Source organism: Silene latifolia, chromosome 8, assembly GCF_048544455.1.
Source record: "Silene latifolia isolate original U9 population chromosome 8, ASM4854445v1, whole genome shotgun sequence".
Classification (NCBI taxonomy): Eukaryota; Viridiplantae; Streptophyta; class Magnoliopsida; order Caryophyllales; family Caryophyllaceae; genus Silene; species Silene latifolia.
Genome location: NC_133533.1, coordinates 12,534,591 through 12,561,157, shown reverse-complemented (window position 1 = coordinate 12,561,157; position 26,567 = coordinate 12,534,591). Strand labels below are relative to the sequence as shown.

At 41.7% G+C, this 26,567-nt stretch overlaps 4 protein-coding genes across 4 annotated transcripts; all 4 read right to left on the bottom strand.

Annotated features, from left to right (window-relative positions):
• Positions 1-1,123: 1,123 nt before the first annotated feature.
• On the bottom strand, positions 1,124-2,791 carry LOC141594710 (uncharacterized). Its single transcript, XM_074414708.1, has 4 exons — positions 2,294-2,791; positions 1,704-1,946; positions 1,392-1,547; positions 1,124-1,270 (listed from the first exon to the last, which is right to left on the bottom strand). Exons 1-4 carry the CDS (start codon positions 2,789-2,791, stop codon positions 1,124-1,126), a joined length of 1,044 nt encoding a protein of 347 aa, XP_074270809.1.
• A 685-nt stretch (positions 2,792-3,476) lies between these two features.
• On the bottom strand, positions 3,477-5,356 carry LOC141594130 (F-box/FBD/LRR-repeat protein At1g13570-like). Its single transcript, XM_074414320.1, has 3 exons — positions 4,403-5,356; positions 4,123-4,281; positions 3,477-3,900 (listed from the first exon to the last, which is right to left on the bottom strand). Exons 1-3 carry the CDS (start codon positions 5,345-5,347, stop codon positions 3,625-3,627), a joined length of 1,380 nt encoding a protein of 459 aa, XP_074270421.1. The 5' UTR covers positions 5,348-5,356; the 3' UTR covers positions 3,477-3,624.
• Positions 5,357-22,481: 17,125 nt separating this feature from the next.
• On the bottom strand, positions 22,482-23,740 carry LOC141594709 (putative FBD-associated F-box protein At5g56560). Its single transcript, XM_074414707.1, has 3 exons — positions 23,368-23,740; positions 23,004-23,213; positions 22,482-22,705 (listed from the first exon to the last, which is right to left on the bottom strand). The coding sequence occupies exons 1-3, from the start codon at positions 23,738-23,740 to the stop codon at positions 22,482-22,484; spliced, it is 807 nt and encodes a 268-aa protein (XP_074270808.1).
• A 267-nt stretch (positions 23,741-24,007) lies between these two features.
• On the bottom strand, positions 24,008-26,336 carry LOC141596417 (putative F-box/LRR-repeat protein At5g02930). The gene is made up of 4 exons (XM_074416563.1): positions 26,215-26,336; positions 24,955-25,900; positions 24,681-24,839; positions 24,008-24,506 (listed from the first exon to the last, which is right to left on the bottom strand). The coding sequence occupies exons 2-4, from the start codon at positions 25,615-25,617 to the stop codon at positions 24,243-24,245; spliced, it is 1,086 nt and encodes a 361-aa protein (XP_074272664.1). The 5' UTR covers positions 25,618-25,900; positions 26,215-26,336; the 3' UTR covers positions 24,008-24,242.
• Between the last annotated feature and the right edge of the window lie 231 nt (positions 26,337-26,567).

Here is a 26,567-nt window from a genome sequence, read left to right as displayed (position 1 = left end):
TTTTGGCGCGAACAATCAGGGGTTGGATGGCCGAGGTGAGGGTACCCATGAGGGCACCAAGGATTAGACCATCTTGCTTAAGCCAAGTTAAGTAGGCCGGGTTGGGTTGGTCTTTTTTGTCGGCAGTGGTAATGGTTGGTGGTGGTGAAGATTCGGTTCCATCGACAAAGCCAAGGAGACTAAAGCCGAATAGGATATTGAGTAGTTGAAAGCGCCAAGCGGTGTAGTTGAGAGGGTTCAACTTAACACAATGGTTGAGGTTGAGAGAGGTTAAGGGTTTGGTGTTTTCGTGTGGGTTGGGGACATTGGTGTCGGTGTGTGGTGCAGTCATGGTGATGGCGGAAGGTAGGGTGGTGGTTCGTTTGAATGTTGCTCGGCGTGGACGAAGAAGAAGGTTGGATCGTAGGCCTTTAGATACCATATAAGACTTAGGTTTGATTTTTAATCGAATGTATTATTTACGAATGATCGATACATGTATTTATATGTATTACAAAGAGGAGAACTTAACCTAATTCTAGAGATATAAGAAATATACACTTTCCAAAGGTACAATATTTACTTAATCTTTGTCTTGGAGAATAAGGCAGGATCTTGAGGAATAATCTTTTCCTTAGTTGAGTCGATATGGTTAATAGTCCTAATGTAATTTTATCGCCCAACCCGCCGCCCTAATGTATTTTGTAAAATTGGCTTCCTTTAATTAATCTCGTACCCTTTTCGCCAAAAAAGAAAATAAAAACTACAAGTTCGAGCATGATCGTGTTGTTAGTCTCTTTGATTGTTTTAATATACTAGCAACTCAATCATGATTGAGTAGTTGAGTAATATCTTCCGATTAGAGTCCGACGACACGATGCATTATCACAACCGGAATTTAATAGCATGAGGAGATACACGGAGGTAGTTGCTTTGAAAGTTGACGGGAAACGATGGCTCATCTCATTCTATTATAATGTCTATTAGATCATTAATAAAGTTCATTTCCATTAGATTCGTAACAAAAAAACAAGCATAACTCTCATGTAGTCACATCGTCATACCTAAAGACTATACTTGTCAAGCAAAGATTACCCTGACAGTTGGCGAGGACATCTCGAAGCTCGAGACATGGTTAACAAATTCAACCTCCTCTGCTTTCTTCAAGCTGACTCGTCCAAGACTTCCTCCAGGACTTCAAATAGCCATGCAGGGTGATGGTCTTAAGTTGTGACGTCACACAGGGACGAAGATGTTTGATACGATCCAAATCGATACACGCTAGGAAATTCTAATTTCATATAGAATAAAAGACTAACCGTTAACTTAATAGACAGATGAATCGGTTAATATAGATTCGGACATTCTTATATGAAATAAAAGTTATCGTTCGACATGTATGAAAGACTTACCTTTGTGGTGTATATAATGAGTTCTTCCAATTGTTGTGAGCTTTCTATCAAATGATACATGCCCGAGAGGCAGCTTGCGCAAAAGTGATCCAATTCCATGACTACTCGCTTCCATCGACTTTGTAAAGCCTCCAATTCTATTGAATGGAGAAATTTCTGAAACGGAAAAAATGGACATTAGTAATCTCGATAATTTAGCAATCAACACCATAATAGCGATAATTTCAGTTCCGTACAGTTCAATTCAGAAAAACCAAGACTTTAATTCAAAATAAAAAAAAGAAAGAGGAGAAGAAGAACTAGTAAAATTACCTTAGAAGCATCACAGGACAGTTGAAGAACTTCTGTACCTTGTAACTTTCCGAACAACATTTGATTAATTGCGACTACTTCATCGCGATTGATATGGAAGGTTGAATAATTGACGTAGCAATCACGAACAGATGAAACATCAGCTATGTTTAGTAGCCAGACATCAAATTCCAAATACAAACTTCTAAGATTAGGGACGTTAAGTGACAGTTGATGGACAATGTTATAATAATCATCATCATTCTTCATAATAACAAGCGATAATTTGGAGCACTAAAACTTAGGTTATTCATCCAAAAAGGATTCACAATAAGCAGTTCTTGTAACGAAGAGCATCCAGATACAAACTTTTGGAAATTTGCATCACTCATACAAACATGGTTAAGTGACAACTTCTTTAGAGATACTAATTCGACTTGAAACTCTCCCTTGAATATGAAATAATCGAGATCAAGTGTAACAAGAAATTGACTCGTTTACTTAAAATTATTAGGGAAAATCAATCCTCGATTGTAATCATAGTTGGAGGTAGATAATCTGATTTCTTTAGCTTGTCTTGTGTCTAATGCGGATCTCAACAATACTCTTACATCAAACTCCTCCCTGTCGTCAGACCCTATACAAAGATGAAATATATCAATTGAGAGGTTTTTGTGAAGCATCAGCACATTGCGGACGAAAGAACAGAACCACTTAATATGAGGATTGCCAGTGTTTATATAATCCCACATGGTTCTATGGTAATAATCATCCATGTCAGACATTGGAGAATCATAGTAATCATCCATGTCAGACAGCGGAGAATCATAGTCATCATCATCCATGTCAGATATCGGAGAATCATAGTAATCATCCATGTCAGATATCGGAGAATCATCCTGAAAGATTGCAAGGTATTCATCCATGTAAAACTTAAGAGAATGAACAAAGGTCCAAAGATTTCCAAAACGACGAAGTAAAACAGTTCTAACAGCATCTATTGTAGGCATACATGAGAGAATGTTAATAATTATTAAATCTGGCATTTCACTCAACCTATCTCGGCCGACATCGGAACATACACAGTTTTGAGGCCTTGATTTCGTCATCGCTCTTAAATCTCAGGTCTGATTTGCCCTAATAACAAGTTTAGGAGATAGGGAAATATAAATAGTGTGCTCTAAATATTTCAGTAAAATACTTCTAATAATAGAATAATATCGGCTTGAGGATCAAGGAAAGCGTAATTTACCTGATAAAGATTAGGGTGGTAGCTTTTATGGAAGGTGAATCGAATACTTGACTGGGCCCTATCCGTTGGTCAATCGGAGGCCCACCCCCTTTTGACTCAAAATCCCTTATATATATATCCGACGTGTATAAATTCATATATTTTTTTTCAAACCTGAAATACACTTGGTTCCTATTTTAACCGATCCCTAGGTTAACGAACTCATACATAACCCGTTCAACCGTTCCATTTGATAAATATATATGACTACGTATAATAGCAGACAAAGTATTAGAAATCGAATTCAAACCCCATCTCTCGCTGTTTTGATTCGTGATTGCAAACTCGTACTATTGGATGAATTAAACATTATGCATATATCTCACGCTATTTTAATCTCGTGCGTGGCATTTGCATTAACGCACACACGTCACACACAAACATCTGATATGAATGAGGCGACTCAATATAAGACATCAGAACATTTCGAGAAATTTTGGATCAATATTTGGCCTACAAACATCTACAATGACCACGAATGGTTGAAGATGAATCAAAATTGGTTCAGTCTAGACAAGACTAACAATTTGTTGAAGTAGATAAATAGCAAATGAATAAGTTTATATAAACGCGGGATGAAACCAAAATTAGTTGTCACATCGTTTTGTTATTCCTCGAATAGTTGCTATACTACGAAGTACAGAGTGCTTGTCAAGCAAAGACTACTCTGGCACTTGGTGAGGCCCTCGGGAAGTTGGCAACATTCTTAACAAATTCAAGCTCCTCTTCTGCTTTTAATCGATGACCTTTCATGGGGACAATTACCAATTTGTCCAAGGCAGCTGCGCTTTTGAGCAAGAATTCTATTAACTGAAGCTGACTCCTCCAAGTTTTCCCATAGCCATGCAAGGTGATTGTCTTAAGTTGTGGCGTCACATAAGGAGAAGGAAGTTCTAGTCGGTGTAAATTCGTACCAGCATCGAAAGCCTGGTATTACATAGAGAAAAGACTTGCCGTTAATTAAGGAGGCAAATGAAATAGTTTATATAGGAAATAAATATAATTGTTGGACCTCAACCATCACCGTAAGATTTTGGTTGAGATGGTTCATCTATCAGTTTATACTTGTACATTCTTGTATGAACAAGTTTGATTTCAATTGCGAAGTGGTCACACAATAAGTTATAACATGACAACAATTATACATACCTTTGTCGTGTATATATCGAGTTCTTCCAACTGTTTTAGACTTCTCATCAAATAATAGATCCCGGAAAGGCAGCTGTTAGAGAGCTCCTGCAACTGCAAAACTATACGCTTCCATTTATGTCGTAAAAGCGGTACATCTTGTATTGCATAGAGGAATGGCTGAAATGGAAGGGAATGGATATTAGTAGTCATTAGTAGTCACAATAATTTCTCAATAAGTCCATACAAAAAGAGTTCTTTTCAAAAGAGAAAAACATGAGAACAAAGGTGAAGTACATACCTTAGAAGCATCATTTGACAGTTGAAAAACTTCAATATTTTCAAGTTTTCCGAACATTTTCTTGATTGTAAATGATTCATCGTCATGTAAATTCACAGAAACTTCAAAATATTTGACGTAGATATCGCGAACAGATGAAACGTCAATGATGTTTAGTTCCCAAATGTCAATTTCCAAATACAAACTAATAAGGTTGGGGAAATTAATCGAAAAACAATTGACACACGTAAGAAAGAGACATGATTGGACCTCACACGTAAGAAAGAGAGATAATTTTTCAATGTTTGGAGCACTAAAACTTAGGTTATTCGTCCAATAAGGATCCTCAATAACCAGTTCTTGTAGGGAAGGACATCCAGATATAAATCCTTCGAAAATTTCATCACTCATATCAATCGAGTAAAGTGACAACTTCTTTAGAGATCTCAAATTAACTTGCAACTCACCCTCTAATTTGCAATTCTCGAGTTCAAGTGTAACTAGAAATTGGCTCGTCAAGTTACGCAAGGTCGAACTGCAATCAATATAAAAATCACATTCATCACTTCCATCAGATAATCTGATTTCCTTGGCTTGTCTATCCAACGCAAACCTGAACCATTCACTCAGATCATCCACAGCCGCCTTGTCGAACTCTATACGAAGATTAAATGTATTAATGGACGGATTTTGGTGAAGCGTCAGCACATTGCGGATGAAACGACAGATCCAGTTATGTTGGGTGTTTCCCTTAATACCTAACTTGTCCCGAAATTCATCATAGTCAAAGTTAAGAGTATGAATAAAGGTCCAAAGGTTTCCGAAACGACGAAGTAAAACAGTTCTAACAGCATCTACAATAGGCATATAGGAGAGAATGTTGACAATAAGATCATCTTGTAATTCACTCAACTTATCTCGGTCATCCTTTGACGAACATATATGCTTTTGAGGACAAAATTTCATGCTTATCAAGCGTAATTACCCTAATAATAACAATTTCAAATTAAAAACTTTCAGATATTAGACGACGACTCAACTCATAAAAATTAGGGTTATGCTGACACTTCCAACTTTTCAATTATTTGTTTATCTCTAATTTAAATATTCCTCCGAATAATCAAAGAATCTAAACATTAATTAAAATCTATTTATAAATAAGTGTATTTAATCAATTTAGTTTGTGTAACCGTTTTTTAATCATCCAGCTAAACTTCTTATGTGTTTCACTTGAACTGCAAAAAGACTAAGATAAAATTATTATATAATAATTAATTAATGAGAAAATTGTTGATTACAGCCTTTTATAAACCTCATTTTGAAAATTACAGCCTTATATAATTTTTTTTGAAAATTACATCCAAAATATTACTTTTCTTCTAAAATTGCACCAACTTGAGTTTTGCGGTGAATTTTTATGATGTTTTTATGATGTTTGGGGTGATTAATTGGTTTGTGTTAAGGAGAGGTAAGAAATTTGGGTAAGTAGGCTCTCAAATAATAAAGGGTACATCATAAAAAACATCATCAAAAATCACCAAAAACCTCAAGTTGGTGCAATTTTAGAAGAAAAGTAATATTTTGGATGTAATTTTCAAAAAAAATTATATAAGGCTGTAATTTTCAAAATGAGGTTTATAAAAGGCTGTAATCAACAATTTTCTCTTAATTAATTAATAATTATTATTATAGATAGAATTGTAATTAAAGACTTTTGTTCCCAGATCCTAAACCAATTCATCAATTGGTACCCAAACACCTATTCCTAAGTATAAATATGTATATATACTCCCATGGTATTTCTAGACACCCTCCCCCTGCCCATATCATTGATATTCACATTTTTGTTTTGATCTTCTTTATTATAGTCGATTCTACTATTTATTTCATGTGTGAATCATACTAATTATTAATTATTAGTTTCTTTTTATTATGGACAGCTTGCTATGTGGATTGCAGCGAGTGATGGATATATATAAATAGAGAAGGTATGCACTATAATTTGGTTTAATCTTATACTCCACTGTCTCCAGGTTTTGCTGTGTTGATTGTTGATTGTTTAATTTGATACTCCATAATATATGAAATTAATATATAATCTTAATAGTTTCTTTTATGATTTAATATTATCCTAGAGATTTGTGGTTTGAATTGTTTTTCGGTTACGATATTTAATTGTACTTTTTATAGGAAATGTTAAACATCAGAATAATCAAGATTGATCACCAAGATGAACATTCGTGAGTGATCATGACACTACGGAGGCACATTACATCCTCAAAATACAAGAGAATTGCAGAAATATAAGATGAAAGTTTGAGAATTAATTTGAACATGATTTTAATACGAGTACATGATTTTAAACGGAAGGCAAGAATTTTATTAGACATATAGTAAAAGTTTTTTATTAGACATGAGTTTTCCACTTTATGAACTATTTTCTACTCCCTCCGTCCCCATAAATAGTTTACACTTCTTTTATTTTTATGAAGGGAAATAAAATAAGTATAAACTATTAAGTGGGACGGAGGAAAATACTGAATATGCTATTTAATCGAGATATTGTGGATGGAGTAAGAAAAAGATATCTTACAATTTGATTAGGTTTCCAAGTTTGCTTTTTAATGTGAATGCAAACCAGCGAAACTGATGAGCTTGACTCGAGAAAATTTCTTAGAATGCGTTAACAATTACTTTTCACATTTTATTGAGTTTTTTACGTTTACTTTTTACACAAATATATCTATATTTTCATATGTTGGATTACCAAAATAACCTCATGTATGGCCCATAATTTTACTGTCATTGCAATCACCAAAGGAGTAATAATAGGGGTAGTTTGGTCAATTAGTTGATTAAAGAAGATCCGTATAAGGAAACGTAAACAATCAAATAAAATGTTCCAAAACGAAATACGCAAAGAACTCAATGAAACAGAGGAAGTACAAATAATAGGTGAATGCCAATATTAATATGATACAAGTAACTCATGTACTTCATAATTCCTATATTGAGCTTAGTCCCCATAATGTAATACGTGCAATTTTAAGACTCATGAGCAATGTATTACACTCCGTAAGTTTTGAGTAAAAATATTCATCTTTCACGAAAAAATGTATTATGATAACAGTTCAATCAACATAGAATTAGCATTTGAATTGAACCTTTTCATGAGTAGGATTTGATATGGTGGTTTCCTATAGCATGATGAGGTTTATTAAATGTTGGGTTTTTCTACGTGATAACCCTATATTTTTTCAAATTCTACATGATAATCTTACTTTTCAGAGAACACACATGGTAACTATTAACTCTGTTAATACGCATTGCCGTGACCCTTAACTTTTTTTCCGTCAGTTTTATCCGTTAAGTATATGACGTGGCCAATTGAATTTTGAGATTTTCTATAAGGTAACCCTATATTTTTAAAAATTCTACAAGTTAACCCTACTTTTTCTACCGATCACATGTGCATAAAAATATAATCCCCTAATCATTTTTTTCACAATTTTACTCGATTACTCCCAAATTGTCATATCCACCCTCATTACCCTTTAATTAACCGAGTTTTTAAAGAAAAATCCAATAAGAACTTTGTTCAATATCAAAAATTAAGATAGTCTAAATACCAAGTAGAAGTACTCTATTTCGAACATTATAATAATCAATCCCAAATTTGATTCATAGGATTTATCTAATTAATAAACTTTTGTTTTCAAGACCTCATCAAATACGACAAAATTTAAAATGTTGTAAACACAATAATAACTTACTTCAATTATTCGACAAATTTACACAATAAATTGACACAATAAAGTTGGGTAAAATTAAGGAGTGGAGACTCATTTTTAAACATTGACTTAATAGTGGATTTCTTTATTAATTATTGAACCCGGTTTTTGAAAATTTATGGTAATGATACCTTAAAGAGATGATGATATTAAGAGTTGATGTTTTTTGGAGTAATCGAGTGAAAAATGTACTAAGAATGATAAATTTATGAACTAAGGGAGTATTTTTAAGAGTGTTTATCTTGTAAAAAAAATGAATAGGGTTATTTTGTAGGATTTAAAAAAACAGAGGGTTACTTTGTAGAAAGTCTCAAAATTCAATTTGCCACGTCACATACTTAACGGACAAAATTGACGGAAAAAAAGTTAAGGCTCACGGCAATGCGTATTAACAGAGTTGAGGGTTGCCATGTGTGTTCTCTGAAAAGTAGGGTTACCATGTAGAATTTGAAAAAACACAGGGTTACCATGTAGAATAACCCTTAAATGTTTATAAAACCAAATATTACAAGTGGCCCGTGCATCGCACGGGCATTAAATCTAGTATTGTGAAATAAAGAAAACATATAAATATAATTGTTCCGGGTGTAATTCCAAAGCAAGTATTGTTACCACCCGTGGCTTTTAGAATAATGTCTTGAGTTGAATCCTTCTTGTCTTTATCGTTCCTCTCGGCCTCTCCTGCAATAATGAACGAACTGAGGGCTTGGCTTTGTGCCAAGCGTACTCACTCCGACGCTCAAGTCAGTAAACTTAAGGGATAAGTTGTTGTTACTTGACTAAATGTATATTGTAGAGAGATAAGGAAGATAATACCAGATGAATAGTGTTTCTTAGGTTAAGTTGTGGATCCTTTCCTCAATGATAGTTGAGGAGTATTTATAGACTTTCACCTTTTGTCACGTAGTGGCCAAGTGGCCAAGTGGCTAGCAGGTGGAAAGACTGATCTACCCCTCGGCCGAGGGACCTATGGCAGGCCGGCGGGCCCTGTTGACTCACCGCCGAGGGGTCTTTGGATACGAGTACGCGGGTATGTGTCCCGGCTGGCAGGTTGCCATGCCGAGACCTAGGCTGACAGGCCGATGGGCTGCATCGGCTAGGCTGTCTAAGTCGTTGACTTGTTGTGGATATCTTTGACCTTGCTCGATATGTTGACTTGGTCAGCGGTGCAGAATATGCCCCATCAATTTGCCCCCAGCGTAGTCTATGTCGTGGTATGGGCTCCGATGTACGTTTGAGCGTATATTCTGCGCAAGTAATTTGTAAAAAATGTTCTGCATCGGCTTCTTCTGCGGCGGCTTCTTTTACCTCGGCCTGGTCTTTCTTAGACCGTACCATATCCCCCCTCCGCATGGATGCGTAAAGGGCATCCGATGTGGAAAAGAAAGTGACGCTGGCCGAGACCAGGGTTGAGAGTGCCGGTTGTTTTTGATTGCCCCCGGCCGGCGCTACTTAGCTTGGTTGATCATGTGGCCGGCGGAGAACAGATGCTTGGGAATTTGTTGAGGAAGATGGATAGGCGGAGAGATATGAATGGGCGTGTTGGAGACGCTTGGTCACTGTTGCATTGATTGACGTCTAACTGTTGCAACGATTGACATCCCGTGGTTGCATGTCCGACACGTGTCTGTTCGCTGATTGGATGACGCTTCATGGGCTGTTCTCTGATTGGTCCTTCTTCATGGGCTTTTCCCTATAAATAGGGCAGTTATTCAAGGAAATTGGCCACCAATTTCATTCTCCAAAATTTTTCTTCTCTCTAAACTTTCAAGGGCTTCTCTGTCTTCTAATTTTCAGAGTTGTTACTCCGGCGAGTGTTTTTTCTCCAAGGTAAACAAACAAATTTCTTCACTTTTTATTTTGTTAAACAATTTGTGCTTTTATGTCTTCTGCTGACGCCGGAACTAGCACTTCTGCGCCGGAGGGTTCCCCGTCGCGTCTTGATGGGGAGGGGATACTAGACGCCATCCCGATAAGGTTTGAGGGCCCTAGGTCTCCTTCTCCCGTAGTCGATCCACCAATTTTGGAGGAACGGGAGGATGAGGATGACGATGCTGATGAGGATGAGGGGACTCCTTCTGATGGTAGGAGGCTGTCTATCCCGGGTCACGGCGAGCCCTGCACGACTGGTCTTGACCGTGCTTGGTCCCATAAGTTCGCCAGTTGTTCCGGCGAGACACTTTTCGGAGGCCATTTCTCCTTCGGTGAGGGGTACAAGATCGTTATCCCTAAGAAGGGTCAGGCGGTCTATTGCCCTCCACCGGATCACACCGGCGTGTACATCAGGCACCTGGAGTATGGGCTGCGGTTTCCTCTGAATAAATACGTCATGGCCATCATCAAAGCTATGAACGTCGCTGTGGCCCAACTTCATCCGCTGGCCATGAGGACGATAGTTGGCTTTGTGTGGCTCTGTCTTTTTAGGGGGGAGATCCCGACAGTCAACTTATTCCGCCGCCTTCATCATCTACGGCCGTCAATCGCTGGTAAAGTGGGTTGGTATAGCGTGCGGCGGAGCCGGCCGTCTCCGTGTCCAAGCTTACTTCTTGCAAAGACTGGCAACGGCGATAGGTGTATGTTCAAGTGCCGGAGGACTACCCCCTGCCCCGGTCTTTCCAGAGCCCTGTTTACTTGCGGTGTGAGAACCGGGAAGAGTATGAGGAGTGTACCTCCCGGGGTAAAGTTAAAATGGACGCTTCGATGGTCCCTCTTACTGAGGACGAGAAGCGGACGATGCAGCTGTTTGATGCTGAGAAAGGATGGCTGCCCCCGACTCAGATCATTCTTCAGGATGAGCTGCTCTGCCACGTTGGCCTCATACCGGCCCTCATCCAGGGTGAGTGGGGTCGGTGTGAGGCCCATCTTTGCCTGTTATGCTCTTGTTTCAGAGCTTTGTTTTACTTCTTTTATGTAACCTTTGTTTGATTTCTTGCAGACCGGTTTGGCCAGGATCTGTCCGAGAGTACCTTGAAGAGGATAGGCCTTGATAAGGACGGGAAGGTCATTGAGCAGCATCCTACGGCTGAAAAAAGTGATCGTAGACCGGCTCCTAACGACCTCATGGAGAAGCAGCTGAAGTCATTGGATCTGACGGCGGCCCAAGCACGGGTTCTCGGAGGCGTGCCGAAGAGAACAAAGAAAGCGGCGTCCAGGTCGGCGGCGGCGTCTGTGCCAGCTCCCTCTTCTACCCCAGTGGTTCAGGAGTCTGTGGAGGTCATCGAAATCGCTGATGGGGCGGTGACCGTTGCTAAGGTCCTTTCTCCTCCGAAGAAGAGAAAAGAGCCCCCGTCTGCTTCCATCGTTGCCGGGGAGAAGACTGACTCAGCCGGCCCTCGAACGAAGAGGGTCCAGACTGGTACGGATCTAACTTGTGGTTCAGATTTAGTTGGTTCGTTGGACATCCCGGATGACCGGCTTTACGATGTGTCAATGCATGGTGACATGGATGCTGTGTAAATTTTTGTAGATCCTCCTTCGGCACCGCCGCTCTCTTTGAACGGCAAATAGGGAAGCAGCCTGAGAAGGCTATTGAGAAGGCGGGTGACAGAAATGTCATCGTTGACTCCTCAGCCCAGCAAATTCCTGCCTCCGAGCTTGTGGCAGAGGGTGTGAAGTTGTATAAGAGGCTGGCGAAGTGGACCCAACAAGCCGTCTCCTACATCACGGAGCAGGAGAAAACCATGGCCCAAGCTGCGCCACTGATCGCAAAGCTTAAACTTGACCTCTCTGCCGCAAGGGGGGAAGCCGGGAAGGCTAAGCTGGATCTCTTCGCTGCCAAGAAGCGCGTGGAAGAAACTGAGAAGTTGCTAGCGGCCGAGAGGGCCAAGGTTGAGGAAGCTGATGCCGCCACTGCCAAGATGATGGAGGAGCGGGACAGGTACAAGGATGGTTACGACGCCGTGGTTGCCAAGGGGGAAAAGTGGAAGGATCTGTTCCACAACCAGGCGGAGGCGCTCAGGGACGCGCAGGCTGCCCTTGATCAAAAGGAGGAGGCGACCAGGGAGGCAATAAGAAGGCTCGTCCCCGAGGGCTCTTTCCCGTGGGATAAATTTGACCAGCTTTTGGACGAGATGGCTGATGCTGCGGAGGCAGCGGCTGCGGAGAAGTCGGAGGCGGCGAAGGCGGCTCAGATTGCTGAGGCCAAGGCGGCCTATGATGCAAAGGTGAAGGAGGGTGACAGGCTAAAGGCACTTGAAAATGTCGAGCCCTCTTCTGAGCCGGCCACCGAGGATGCTGCTGGCGATGGAGGGCAAAGACGAGGCATAGGGAGACGGGCGGTCGTCACCAGACTCACCCGGCGTCTCGGATAGCTTTAGCTGTTCGGGGGCCAATTATTGAGCCTTCTCTCCCTGCCATCTTTTGGCGCTTCAAATCCCAAGTCTGTAACCTTTTGTTTTTTTGTTTCCTAGCTTTTTGTAAAGCTTTGGTAGGTAGAGTTTAGGCTATCCCTAAGGGGACGGCCGTCGTCTGTACTCTCCTTGCAATCATTTCCAATAGAGTTTTATCTTTTTGGTCCTCGGCTTGGCCGGGACTTTGATCACAAACCTTTACTTATCTTCTTGCGTTATTAATTGAGTGCCTTCGTTTTTACCGTCGGCATGGCCGAGTCAGTTAGAATGCATATTTCAACTGCGTAACGTCTTTAGCATTTCTTCTAGCGTATCGGTCATTGTGTCCCCGTCGCTCTCGGCTAAGGCCGAGGTAATCGGGGTTATGGCTCGATAGCAATTCTTCTAGCGTATCGGTCATTGTGTCCCCGTCGCTCTCGGCTAAGGCCGAGGTAATCGGGGTTATGGCTCGATAGCAATTCTTCTAGCGTATCGGTCATTGTGTCCCCGTCGCTCTCGGCTAAGGCCGAGGTAATCGGGGTTATGGCTCGATAGCAATTCTTCTAGCGTATCGGTCATTGTGTCCCCGTCGCTCTCGGCTAAGGCCGAGGTAATCGGGGTTATGGCTCGATAGCAATTCTTCTAGCGTATCGGTCATTGTGTCCCCGTCGCTCTCGGCTAAGGCCGAGGTAATCGGGGTTATGGTTCGATAGCAATTCTTCTCTTTGAGTGCCCGCCTGGTGGCAATTTTGTGGAGGGGACGAACACTCTGATGGAAAACTTGGGTGATTCATTTGCTTGTTATGATCGTGCGTTGGGGTGTTCACAAGGGGTTGGACACCTCCGCCGCTATACAAAGTATTTCCTTAAGTTATCGGTGTTCCAATGGCTCATCAAAGGCACACCTCCCATGTCTGTCAGCCGGTATGTGCCCGGCCTCATCTCTTCAACCACCTTGTAGGGACCCTTCCAGTTGGCCGTCAGTTTACCATGAATATTTCCTTTGTTGGTGGCAGCCGACTTCCTTAGGACTAGGTCTCCCACTTTTAGGTCCCTTTTGTGGACTCTTCGGTTGTAGGCTCTTTTCATCCGGTTTTGATATACTGCCAAGTTGAGGCGTGCTGTATCTCGGCTTTCTTCGACCAGGTCTAAGGAAGCTCTCAGGCCTTCCTCGTTTTCAATCGGGTTAAAGGTAGCCGTTCGAATGTTGGCACCGTCGCTTCAATTGGTAGGATCGCCGGGAACCGTAGACTAAGTGGAAGGGGTGTACCTGTTGCTTCTTTCTCCGTGGTCCGAAGGGACCACGGGACACCGGGTAGTTCATCGGCCCACCTTCCCTTAAGGTCTTCAACTGTCTTCTTCAAACCGTTGAGGATTGTTTTGTTGCCGCCTCCTCCGCCCGTTGCTCGTGGGTGGGGAGACGGAGGAGTACGCATACTTGATGCCAAGCTCTTCTAACCAGTTCATTATCAGGTCGCTCCAAAACTCTCGGCCGTGGTCAAATACCATAACTTGGGGTAATCCGAAGCGAGTTATAACATTTTCCCAGATTACCTTTCGACGGCATTTGTGGTCTTCGCAGCATCTGCTACAGCTTCAACCCATTTGGTGAAGTAATCAACGGCGACGATCAAGAACTTCCTTCCTCCGGAGGCCGTTGGGAACGGCCCTAGCATGTCCATCCCCCACTGTGCGAAAGGAAGGGGACTAAGCACCGGTTGTAAGTCTCTGGAGGGAGCGTGTATCACCGGGGCATGCATCGGCGCGATTCGTGCACTTCTTGGTCTTTGTTTCGGAATCTTGAAGCATGGTGGGCAGAAGTAGCCAGCTCGGAGAGCTTTGTGGGCTAGTGTTCTTGCCCCCATGTGGTGTCCACAGATGCCTTCATGAATCTCTGTCAGTATCAGCTCTGCGTCGGCTGGACCGACACACTTCAAGAGTGGTCTTATTACGGATCTTCTGTATAGTTCCCCTTCGAACACCAAGTACCTGGCGGCGATCCTTTTTATTTTGGCCGAGGGATTGCGGTCCTCCGGCAATTCACCTGTAAGTTTGTATTTCATTATCGGAGTCATCCACGTTGTCTCGGTCTCTATGTTGCCCACCATGCCGACGGTCTCAGTGATGCTCTTCGCATTCCTGATATCTACCAGCACGGTTCGGCTGACATTCTTGATGGTTGAGCTTGCAAGTTTGGAGAGAGCGTCGGCCCGGTTGTTCTCGGATCTGGGAACGCATTGGATTTGGAAAGATTTCAATTTTGCTATGTCGGCTTTTACCCTCTCTAGGTACCTTACCATTCCGTCGTCCCGCGCCTCAAACTCCCCTCTGATTTGGTTAGTAACCAACAGTGAGTCTGTCTTCAACACGATGTGTTCTGCTCCGGCAGCCCTAGCTAACTCGACTCCGGTTATCACCGCCTCGTATTCGGATTCGTTGTTCGAGGCCGAGAAGGTGAATTTCAAGGCGTACTCAAACTCGTCCCCGTTTGGGCTGATGATAAGGATGACAGCTCCTGAGCTGTTCGTCGTGGAGGAGCCGTCGGTGTAAACCTCCCATATGCCTGGGTTTGGCTCTTCTTGATATGTGCATTCGGCCAGGAAATCTACAAGTGCTTGCCCCTTTATCGAAGGCCTTGGTTTGTACTGAATGCCGAAACCAGAGAGTTCCACTGCCCATTTGATGAGCCTGCCGGATTGTTCGAATTTCTCCAAAGCTTTCTCTAATGGCTGATCGGTTAGGACCGTCACGGGGTGTGCGTCGAAGTAGGGTTTTAACTTCCTTGTGGCAACGACGACGGCGAAGGCTGCTTTTTCAATTAGTGGGTAATTTCTCTCGGCGGGCAACAGCGTATGGCTGACAAAGTAGATTGGGTGTTGCTGTTTGTCTTCTTCCCTGATGATCACGGCGCTGACCGTGGCCGAGGTAACTGCTATGTATAGGTATAGCGTCTCCCAAGATGTCGGCCGGACGAGTTGGGAGAGTCCGAAGATGAGCTTTCAGTTGCTTGAAAGCCGTGCTCTGTTCCTCCCCCCAGCTGAAGTCTTTATTCCCTTTCAATACTTTGAAGAATGGGGTGCTCTTGTCGGCTGACCGAGAGATGAAGCGGGCGAGAGCCGCCATTCTCCCGGTCAACATCATAACCTCTTTTCGATTCCTTGGTTCCGGCAGGTCTAGGATTGCTTGGATTTTTTCTGGATTTGCATCGATGCCTCTGGCACTGACAAGTACGCCGAGGAATTTACCTGCCCGGACACCGAAGTTGCATTTCATTGGGTTGAGCTTCATCTTGTATTTTCTTAGTGAACAAAATGTTTCGTGTAAATCGGCCAGGTGCTCGCTGTCGGACTTGCTTTTCACAATAGCATCGTCGACGTAGGCCTCAATGTTTCGCCCTTTTTTATTTTGGAACACTTTGTCCACCAGCCTTGTATATGTTGCGCCGGCGTTTTTCAAACGAAATGGCATCATTTTGTACATGTATGTGCCGTTAGCGGTGATGAATGCGCATTTAGGCATGTCCTCCTCAGCCATGAATACCTGGTGATACCCCGAGAAGGCGTCTAGCAGGCTCAGCATGGTGTAGCCTGCTGTGGCGTTGATTAAGCTATCTATTCGAGGCAAAGGATAACAATCTTTGGGGCATGCTTTATTAAGATTGGTAAAATCTACACACATTCTCCATGCTCCCGATGATTTCCTTACCATCACAACATTGGCTAGCCACTCAGGATAAGTGCAAGGCATAATAAAACCCGCCGTAAGTAGTTTATCTACCTCGGCTTTGATGGCCTCATCTTTCTCGACTGAGGAGTTCCTCATCCTTTGCTTGACGGGGCGAGCGGTGGGAAGTACGTTTAGCTTGTGAGTAATTACCTCCCGGCTCACGCCCGGCATCTCGGCCGCTGAGTAGGCGAAGACGTCCTTATTTTTCCTTAGCAGGTCCAGGAGTTCGGCCCTGAATTTTGGTTCCAGGTTGACACCGACGGTTACGGTGCGGCCTGGATCAATCTCCACCTCCTCTGTCTCTGCTCCTTCAACCATGCTGATGGTTCGGTCTTTCTCGGACCTGGGAGTGTCTTTGTATCGGAAGGATTTTAATTTTGAAGCGCCGGCTCTCACCCTCTCTAGATACCTTGTCGTCCTATGGTCCCGAGCCTTGTACTCTCCTTTGATCTGGTTGGTCAATAAGAGCGAATCTGTTTTCACCACGACATGCTCCGCCCCGCGGCTCGGCTAGCTTGACTCCGGTTATCACGCCTCGTACTCGGATTCGTTGTTTGAGGCCAAGGAGGTAAGCTTCAAGGCGTGCTCAAACACGTCTCCGTTCGGGCTAAAAATAACGATCTTTGGCTTTCGAGCTATCCGTCGTGGAAGGGCCGTTAGTGTGTATCTCCCATACGCCGTGGTCCTTCTCGTTCTTCGAGACGAGTTTATGTGCTTCCCCCCGGTCCGAGATGTATATCAATGTCGGGGCCGGATGGATATCACGGCGTCGATTTCGCTCAAAGTGACCCGACCTATGAGAACGTTGTAGGCGGACGTGCCGTCGATGACTACGGTCGGACATAACATTCTTGTCGCACCTCCCCCGCCGAACCTCACCGGCAACTGACCGACCCTGTGGGTACCGGACCGGCCCCTTAAAAGCCGTACAACGGGTTGGTGCGGGGCTCAAATCTTCAACCCTCGGACCGAGGCCGAGAAAGCATTCTCTCGTACATAACGTTCGTGTAGGCGCCGTGTCAATCGGGCACTTCTTCACCAAGTGGTTGGCTATGTCCAGGTGGATGTAAGTGGGTTTGTGAAGAGCGATGACTCCCTCATAGTCCTCCTGCCCGATGGTCATATCGGGGATGTTGGGAGCGGGGGTGGCTGTGTTGGGCACAAAGTTGATGGCCTGATATGGTTCATCCAGGTGCCGTTTGTGCCCATGAGCGGACCCATCGTTCCCGTTGCCCCTGATGACAACATGGATTACTCCTATCCGTTCAAAGACGGACTTGCTATTTAACCCGCCGGCATCCGGTTTTTGGCCTCCGGCAACATATTTGCCGAGGCTCCCCTTCCGGATCAGTTCTTCAATGGCATTCTTCGATGCCGTGATCGTTGGTTAGGTGTCCGGTGTGGCCGTGGTACTCACAGTACTGGCTCGTGTCACCGTCACTCCTTGGCCTAGGGGTCTTTCCCACTTCGGCCCTCGTTCTTGCTCAACGCGAAGACCTCGGCGGCCGATACAACTAGGGGGTGTGATCATCGCACCGTTTTTGTAGTACGTTCCCGAGTTCCCCGGCATCCGCCGAGTTCATTTCTGGCGGGTTTGTCGGACCGTGACCTATTATTCTCACGGCGTCGTCATCGGACCGTGACCCGTTCTTTGTCACGGCGTCTTTCATCCGGGTTGTCCTCCCGGTGGCTCTTCTTTTCGGAGTGCTCGGCCTCTCTGGGGCCTACCCAGGTCTTGTGATAGTCTTCTACCTTGATGGCCTGGTCGGCCATCCTCCTGGCGGCATCCAAGCTCAGGCCTCCGCACTTGATGAGCTCATTTTTTAAGTCTCCCCTTGGGAGGCCCTTCATCCGCGAAGGCCGCCGCGGTTCGGGATTAATTTCTCGAATCTGCTGGACCTTTCCATCGAACCTCTTCACATAGCTTCATAGAGACTCGCCCCCCTCCTGTTTGATAGTTAGGAGGTCCGATGTCTCCACGGCCCTTCTCTTGTTGCAAGAGTACTGGGCTAGAAAGGCGTCTCTTAGGTCGGCGTAATAGTATACCGAGCCGTCGGGAAGCCCTTTGTACCAACTTTGAGCCATCCCATGCAAAGTTGTTGGGAAAACTCGGCACCAGACCTCATCGGGCTGCTCCCATACCGACATGTAAGACTCGAAAGCCTCAGCGTGGTCGGCTGGATCACTATCTCCTTTGTATGATAGGGGTGGCAACTTGAGCTTGGTTGGCACCTGGACCTCTAGGACGTAGGCGTTGAGGGGCTGTCTGACCACGTGTCGAACGACACGCGGCGATCGGCTCCTCGCAATCCTAATCCGGCTCCTCTCCTCGTAGCGGGAAGGACTCCTTCTTCGACTCGGACTTCTTCTCCAACTCTGCTGAGTCGGACTCCTCTGGCTCCTTTGGGGTAAGCCTCGTTCGTGCTGCGGGGACGCTGTCCTCCCATGAGCGCGGGAAGGACTTAGGTCTACCACGCCCACTTTGGGCTCCCCCGGCGACTTGACTGGGTCAGCTTCTCCTAGTGCTCCGTTCAAATTTCTCGGAGTCACATTTTGGGCCCTGGTCTCCTGGACGGTTTCCGCCGCTCTTGTCGGCGTGACAGTGTGAGCAGGCGTATTACTAATTAGGTCCAGGACCATTTTCGGTTTTTGCTATGTCAACCACATGTCCCATGATGGTGACTGGTTGTCGGGCGGCGTGTCCGTATTATTGGCATCCCGAACTCCGGTTGGATTACTCGCCGGTGGAGGGCCGCACAACTCCAGAATTGTTGAAGGTATCATCTTGGTAGAATGCGGTTTCGTCGGTCACGACTGCGTCTTGTTGTTTCGACATCTTCTTAGCTTTTTGGGTGGGTTTTTGTTGTTTTTTTTTTGTTTGGGGATGAATGTGACTAGCTTCTAGTAGCGATTCCCCACAGACGGCGCCAATTATTCCGGGTGTAATTCCAGAGCAAGTATTGTTACCACCCGTGGCTTTTAGAATAATGTCTTGAGTTGAATCCTTCTTGTCTTTATCGTTCCTCTCGGCCTCTCCTGCAATAATGAACGAACTGAGGGCTTGGCTTTGTGCCAAGCGTACTCACTCCGACGCTCAAGTCAGTAAACTTAAGGGATAAGTTGTTGTTACTTGACTAAATGTATATTGTAGAGAGATAAGGAAGATAATACCAGATGAATAGTGTTTCTTAGGTTAAGTTGTGGATCCTTTCCTCAATGATAGTTGAGGAGTATTTATAGACTTTCACCTTTTGTCACGTAGTGGCCAAGTGGCCAAGTGGCTAGCAGGTGGAAAGACTGATCTACCCCTCGGCCGAGGGACCTATGGCAGGCCGGCGGGCCCTATTGACTCACCGCCGAGGGGTCTTTGGATACGAGTACGCGGGTATGTGTCCCGGCTGGCAGGTTGCCATGCCGAGACCTAGGCTGACAGGCCGATGGGCTGCATCGGCTAGGCTGTCTAAGTCGTTGACTTGCTGTGGATATCTTTGACCTTGCTCGATATGTTGACTTGGTCAGCGGTGCAGAATATGCCCCATCAATAATATATAGAGAGTAGAGAGAAATTTAATATAGAGACAAGATAGTGAAAAAATAAGGAAAACAAAACTAGTATATATTCTTATTCCAAGGGTATATTATTAGTATATATACTAGTTTTAAACCCGTGCAAATTGCACGGGTTTGTTATTTAGCATATTGTAGCAAAGTGTGCTACTAAAGGTTGTTCTTTAATTGAAATCATATTTTATGTTCTCAATGTCTATCATAATTCCGTTTCCAATTACCAAATTTGTACCTATTGGTATCTGAAATATGGTACAACAAAAGTAGACAAATTTGAATGAAAAAAAAAAAACAGCAATAAACTATTACGGTGTACAATCATAAGTGAATTTTTTACAACAATGAACTATTACGATGTTCCTAAGAAGCATCGTTATAGCGAAACCGTATTCTGACCCTGACCCGACCCGAAACTCGTATAACGCGACCCGTATTCGACCCGACCCGTATGCTGACCAGGCCCATATTCTGCCCCGCCCAACCCATTTGACAGGTCTAATCTAAGACGATAATTATATGCTCATAGTTAACAAATGTACATTCTATTCCCCGCATCTTAGTCATTTGTTTAAATATTATATTTTATGGCGTCTCATTCAATTTGTTTACCTTTCTATTACTGGAAATAATTTTTACGTGTAATATGATAATCCAATGAGGCTATTGTCCACTTTTCATTCATTAACTATAATTACAAATTTTCTCCTCTTCCTTTCCTTTATTCTTTGCGTTAAAAGTAAAGTTAAACAGATAATGGAGACGGGGAGTAATAATAAATTAAATAACACGTTAATTGAATAAAATACGAACTTTCCTTCAAAAAAATAAAATACAAACTTAAACAATGGGCTCTCAAACCATCAGAGTTTGGGCCAAAATATGACAACCCTTATCTATTACAAACCCTATTTGACCCATCATATTAATAATCCTAAAAACACTCACGCTCACCTTTTACCAACTTTATTTGATAAAAGGCATAAACTGATGGAGATCATAAGCAATGCCCTCTCTCATTCCATTATTTTTTATTTTACAAAAAATATTTATACCACAAATTCAAGTCTACAATTGTGTCAAAATCCTTTTATTTTGTAAGGGTTGGTGTTATTTGTTTGAAGAATTCAAGGGTTGTATAATTTATTTTTAGATTTAGAATATTTTTTTTTTCTGTTAATTCATATTTAGAATATCCGTGATCAATTCTTATATTTGTATTTATAAGTTTTTAAAATTGTAATTTTTTTTTGTTTCAGTTGAAGTTTGAGTTTATGATTTATTATAAGCAATTTGTTGAATAATTAGTTATTCCGTATTTGTCAAATTTAGAATAAGAAAGTCTGATTATAGTGTATTTGTGGGGTTTTTTTTATATGGTAAATTGGTAGTGGTATTGTTTCAGTTATTGATTTTGTTAATTTTTATATTATAATTAAGTTAATAATATACTCAGATTATTAATACTCCATAGCTATTTTATTCAATTTAATTAGTGCGTAAATTACAACAACCATATACCACTAAATGTTCATTTCAGCAGTATGATGGTTGTCGTTGCCTATACGGAGTAAAACATAAAAGATGGATTTTCTCTGATATAAAATATGATTAGAGAACGTGGGGGACATGGTGGGACCTTTGCTTAAAAAATAACACAAAATCTCATTGAAGACGGGCGATGTGACGGATACTGTTTCCTCTCACAAAATATCCATTGAGAGGTGAGTGGGAAGCATATGGGGGATGTCCCACCTTGTCCCCTCTCCCTTTTGTGTCCCTTTTGTGAGAGGTCACAAGCTTATGACGGGATTAGTCCGTCACAAGCAAGACTAGCTGAAAAAAGCAAATAAACGAACTTTCAAACACAGGCTGACACATCAGATCTATGGTAATAAATAGGATACACATATAGGGACGTTTCCATAAGATAATTTATTTCAGAATTAACTAGCAAATGGACAATACGATTATACATTCAGCTGTACCCTAACAAGGTATAACAACTCGAACTTATATGTATTTTTTCTGAGTTAATTCAAAGTTAATGTTTTTAATGTGCAAATGGATGAGTTCAATACGGTCTCTCATGAGACCTATTGAAGTACACAAAAACTTCAGAGAGAGGTCTCTCAATAACGTTATTGAGATACCGTCTCTCTGAAGTTTTGTGTACTTTCTAATAAAGTTCATATTATTTAACATACAGATTGATACATTATCACAAAGCTTGGATTCTACAGCGTCCAACATATACAACTGGTTGTATAATCCGTGAATTAGCAATGGAAGAACCGAAAACGGGTTTGTCTTGTCCCATCCACAAATTTATGGATGGGACAGGAAATAGACAAATTTGTGGGACAGGTGATCCGAACTGGTATAACAATCGCGATCACGCCAGTTATAATAGAAAGCATGTCTCGCAGCCCGGTATACTGGGACGATGCAAGAGACAACATATATTGTATTGAGACCGCAGACGATTTCTTACTGTAAATCAATATGCAATCTGATGCACAACCTTTTTAAGCTTTGAGAATTTATAGTTGAACAAAAAAGATCATTTTCATTTTCTATGTCAGCAACGGTAGTACAATACAATGGGAGAGGGATTCAAACTTCCGATCGATCCTCCGAACTAATGTGGATTACTATGATTAATGATATAAACCATCAAGACTATACTTTTCAAGAAAAGATTACCCTCACAGTTGGCGAAGACCTCTCGAAGCTCGAGATATGGTTAACAAATTCAAGCTCCTCTGCTTCCTTCAATGGCTTCATGCTAGGGATAATTATCAATTTGTCTAAGTTAGCTGCGGATTTAAGCAAGAATTCTATAAGTTGAAGCTGACTCGTCCAAGATTTCCAATAGCCAAGATTTCCTCCAATTGTGTTGAATGGAGGAAGTTCTGTAATGGAAGGAAATGGATTTTACCAATCAAAACCATATAACAGTTAATTAAGTATTTGGAAATTAACGTATTTATATACCCCGTTCTTTTTGACATACTTTTACTTTTATTTCACTTTAGTTCAAGCTCGGTCCTATAAAGTTCAGTTAAGTTCAATTAAGTTTTGGGATCCTTGCCGTAATGGCTTTCAAGAATGAAAGGTGTAATAATTCAATGGAAAACATTGTGCTCGAAAAAAAGAGAGGAGAAAAACATACCTTCGAAGCATCAAGTGACAGTCGAAAAACTTGAGTACCTTGTAATTTTTCGAGCAATATTTGATTAATTGCAACTACTTCATCGTCATTCATACGGAAGGTTGAATATTTGATGTAGAAATCACAAACAGATGAAACGTCAATTATGTTTAGTAGCGAAACATCAAATTCCAAATACAAACTTCTAAGATTAGGGACATTAAGTGACAGTGGATGGTTCCTGTAAGGAAGAGCATTCAGATATAAACCTTTCCAAAATACCGTCACTCATACCAGCATGGTTAAGTGACAACTTCTTTAGAGATCCTAACTCGACTCGTAAGTTTTCCTTGAATCCGCAATAGTCAAGATCAAGTGTAACAAGAAATTGACTTGTTAAGTTAGAATTAAGAAAAAACAAACGTCCAGTAAAAATATTGTTGAACTTAGATAATCTGATTTCCTTTGCTTGTCTATCTAACGCGGACCTCAGCCATACTCCTAAATAAGACGCAGTCGGCTCAGGCTCTATACAAAGATGAATTCTATCAATAGAGAGCTTTCCGTGACGTATCAACACATTGTGGACGAAAGAACAGAACCACTGTTTACGACGAGGATAATTGCTAGTGTATTCATCCAAGTAAAACTTAAGAGAATGAACCAACGTCCAAAGATTTCTGAAACAACGAAGTAAAACAGTTCTAACAGCATCTCTAGTTGGCATACATGAGAGAATGTTTACAATTATTTCGTCCTTTGAAGAACGTACACGCTTTCGAGGCCTTAATTTCATTATCGCTCTCAAATTTCAAGTCACAGACAATTGAGATACAGTGAAATAGAATATCAAGAGATATATAGATTTAGACTCGGTTTCGGAGATATGGAAACAGAAATATAGATCTAAATTCTTTTTAATAATATAATATCAGATTCGAAGAAATTCAATAAAATACTTCTAATAATATAATATCAGATTCTCAAATTTCAAGTCACAGACAATTTAGTGGATTAAACAGCGGAGACGATGCATTCTTCTTCTTAAGCATTTGCACATTGATTTGATGAAGGCCTCTCAACAAGTCTATAATATCACAAAATCTGATGAGATACATCCAAGCACGCTGTCTCTTAAATGGGTCTAGTATCATGATGCAAGCTTAATAAACTATCGATGCCCTCGTAATTTTTAAATGACACTAATAATCCCTCCAATCCAATCCAAACTACCCACTTTAAGAGGGTCAAAATGGTAATGACATAAGGTACAGTCGGAAAAATTTCGAAAATATTAACTAAAAGTTCTGAAATTTCGGAAAAATTTCGAAAAATTTCGACACATGCTTAACAAATTCAAGCTCATCTGTTTCCTTTAATCGACATATGGGAACAATTACCAACTTTTCCAAGACAGCCGCACTTTTGAGCAAGAATTCTATTAGTTGAAGCTGACTCTTCCAAGATTTCCCATAGCCATGCAAAGTGATGGTTTTAAGTTGTGGCGTCACACACGGGGAAGAAAGGTCGATATTTAGCAAATCAGCAGTAGCTTTGAAATCCTGATATTATATATGAGAAAAGACCAACCATGAATAATTGAACAATTGCAGGCAAATGAAATAATGGATCAACTCAGAGTAGAATGACAGTCTTGCACGAGTTCAGATAAATCTCAGGAAATCCTAATTTTATATTGCAGAAAAGACTAACCATTAATTTAAGTAGACACTTACCTTTGTGGTGTGTATAATGAGTTCTTCCAAGTGTTTTAAACTTCTCATCAGATGATACATGCCTAAGAGGCAGCTTCCACAGAAGTCATCCAATTCCAGAACTACACGCTTCCATCTACTTTGTAGAAGCTCCAACTTTTGTATTATATGAAGGAATTGCTGAATGGAAGGAAATCGACATTAGTAATCTCAATAGTTTATTAATCAAAGAATTAGCAGATTAAATAATTCAGAGTGTAAATACCACAATGCTCTGTAGTTCCAGAGAACATACCTTAGAAGTATTACATGACAGTTGAAATACTTCAATACCTTCAAACTTTTCCAACATTTGATTTAATGAAAGTACATCGTCGACATTCATGAAGCGCATTCGATATTTGATGTAGATATCACGAACAGATGAAACATCAATTATGTCTATTCGCCAATCAACAAATTTCAAATGCAAACTTTTAAGGTTTGGGGAATTAAGCGAGAACCTAGAACCATCATAGCTAAGAGCAAGATATAATTTCTCAATTTTTGGAGCACTAAAACTTAGCTTCAGCATCTGCGATGGATATTTAATAATCAAATCTTGTAAGGAAGGGCATCCAGATATAAACCTTCGGAAGTTTTCATCAGTCATAGTAACATATTTAAGTGACAACTTCTTTAAAGATCCCAACTTGACTTGAAATTCTCCCTCAAATTCACAAGAATAGAGATGAAGCGTAACAAGAAATTGACTAGTGAACATATTAGGCAAGATCGAACTACACCCAAGTTGATATTCATATTCGGAGTTATCAGATAATCTGATTTCCTTGACTTGTCTATCCAATGCAAACCTCAACCATTCTTTTATATCATCACCGGCCTTGTCCCTTTCGTCATGATAATTGAACGCTATACTAAGATGAAAACTATGAATCGAGAGATTTTGTTGACGCATCAGCGCATTTCGGACGAAACAACAAAACTACTTAATACGTTTGACATTGCTTTTCCAATTACAAAAGTTAACCATATAATCATCATAGTCAAAGTTAAGAGTATGAGTCCAAAGGTTTCCGAAACGACGAAGCAGAACAGTTCTAACAGCATCAACAGTAGGCAGACATGAAAGAATGCGCACAATTACATCATCTGGTAATTCACTGAACCTGTCTCGGCCATTCTTCGACAAACATATACGCTTTTGGGGCCTTAATTCCATGGTTCTCAAGTGTGATTACCTAATAACAAATTCAAATTAAAAACTTGCTTCAGTTATAAGACGACCACTCGCCTGATAATAAACAACGGTTATACTCCCTCCGTTCCGGTCATTTGTTTGCCTTTGGTTTTGGCACAAAGACCAAGGAGAGAGGAGGGGGACAATTCACTCAACTTGAAGATTAGGGTTTCCTAAGAATCGGAGGGAGTAATAAAATAGCAGGATCGTAACTACTGTGAACAATTAATTATTAATTGTTGGAGAAACAATTAGTAAATGCATGAATCAAATATCAAAATTGAACATAATAGGATGAAGGAAAACAAAATTTACCTGATGAAGATTAGGGTTTCCTTATATGCTAGTTCTTACGACATTGTTGCTGGCAAATGCAAACAAAGGTTATAAAGAGTACACAGAAATGGAGGAGAGAGAGAGAGAAGGAAAAGGGTGAAAACGGATGGTTGGTGGCTTGAATCTGACCCGAAACTCAAATTCAAATTCAATCTAAAGGTGATTGTGGGCTGGGCATGGGCCGACAAAGAAAACAAAAACGGCCTATTTGTGGGATGGGCTGGGTCGGACAAGTATGTGGGCCAATAAAATAAGCTCAAACCCGACCCTTGGGGGATAAATCGGGCTTTGGGCTAAGAGGGCTTTTTGGGCCCAAAAATTCACTTATCTAA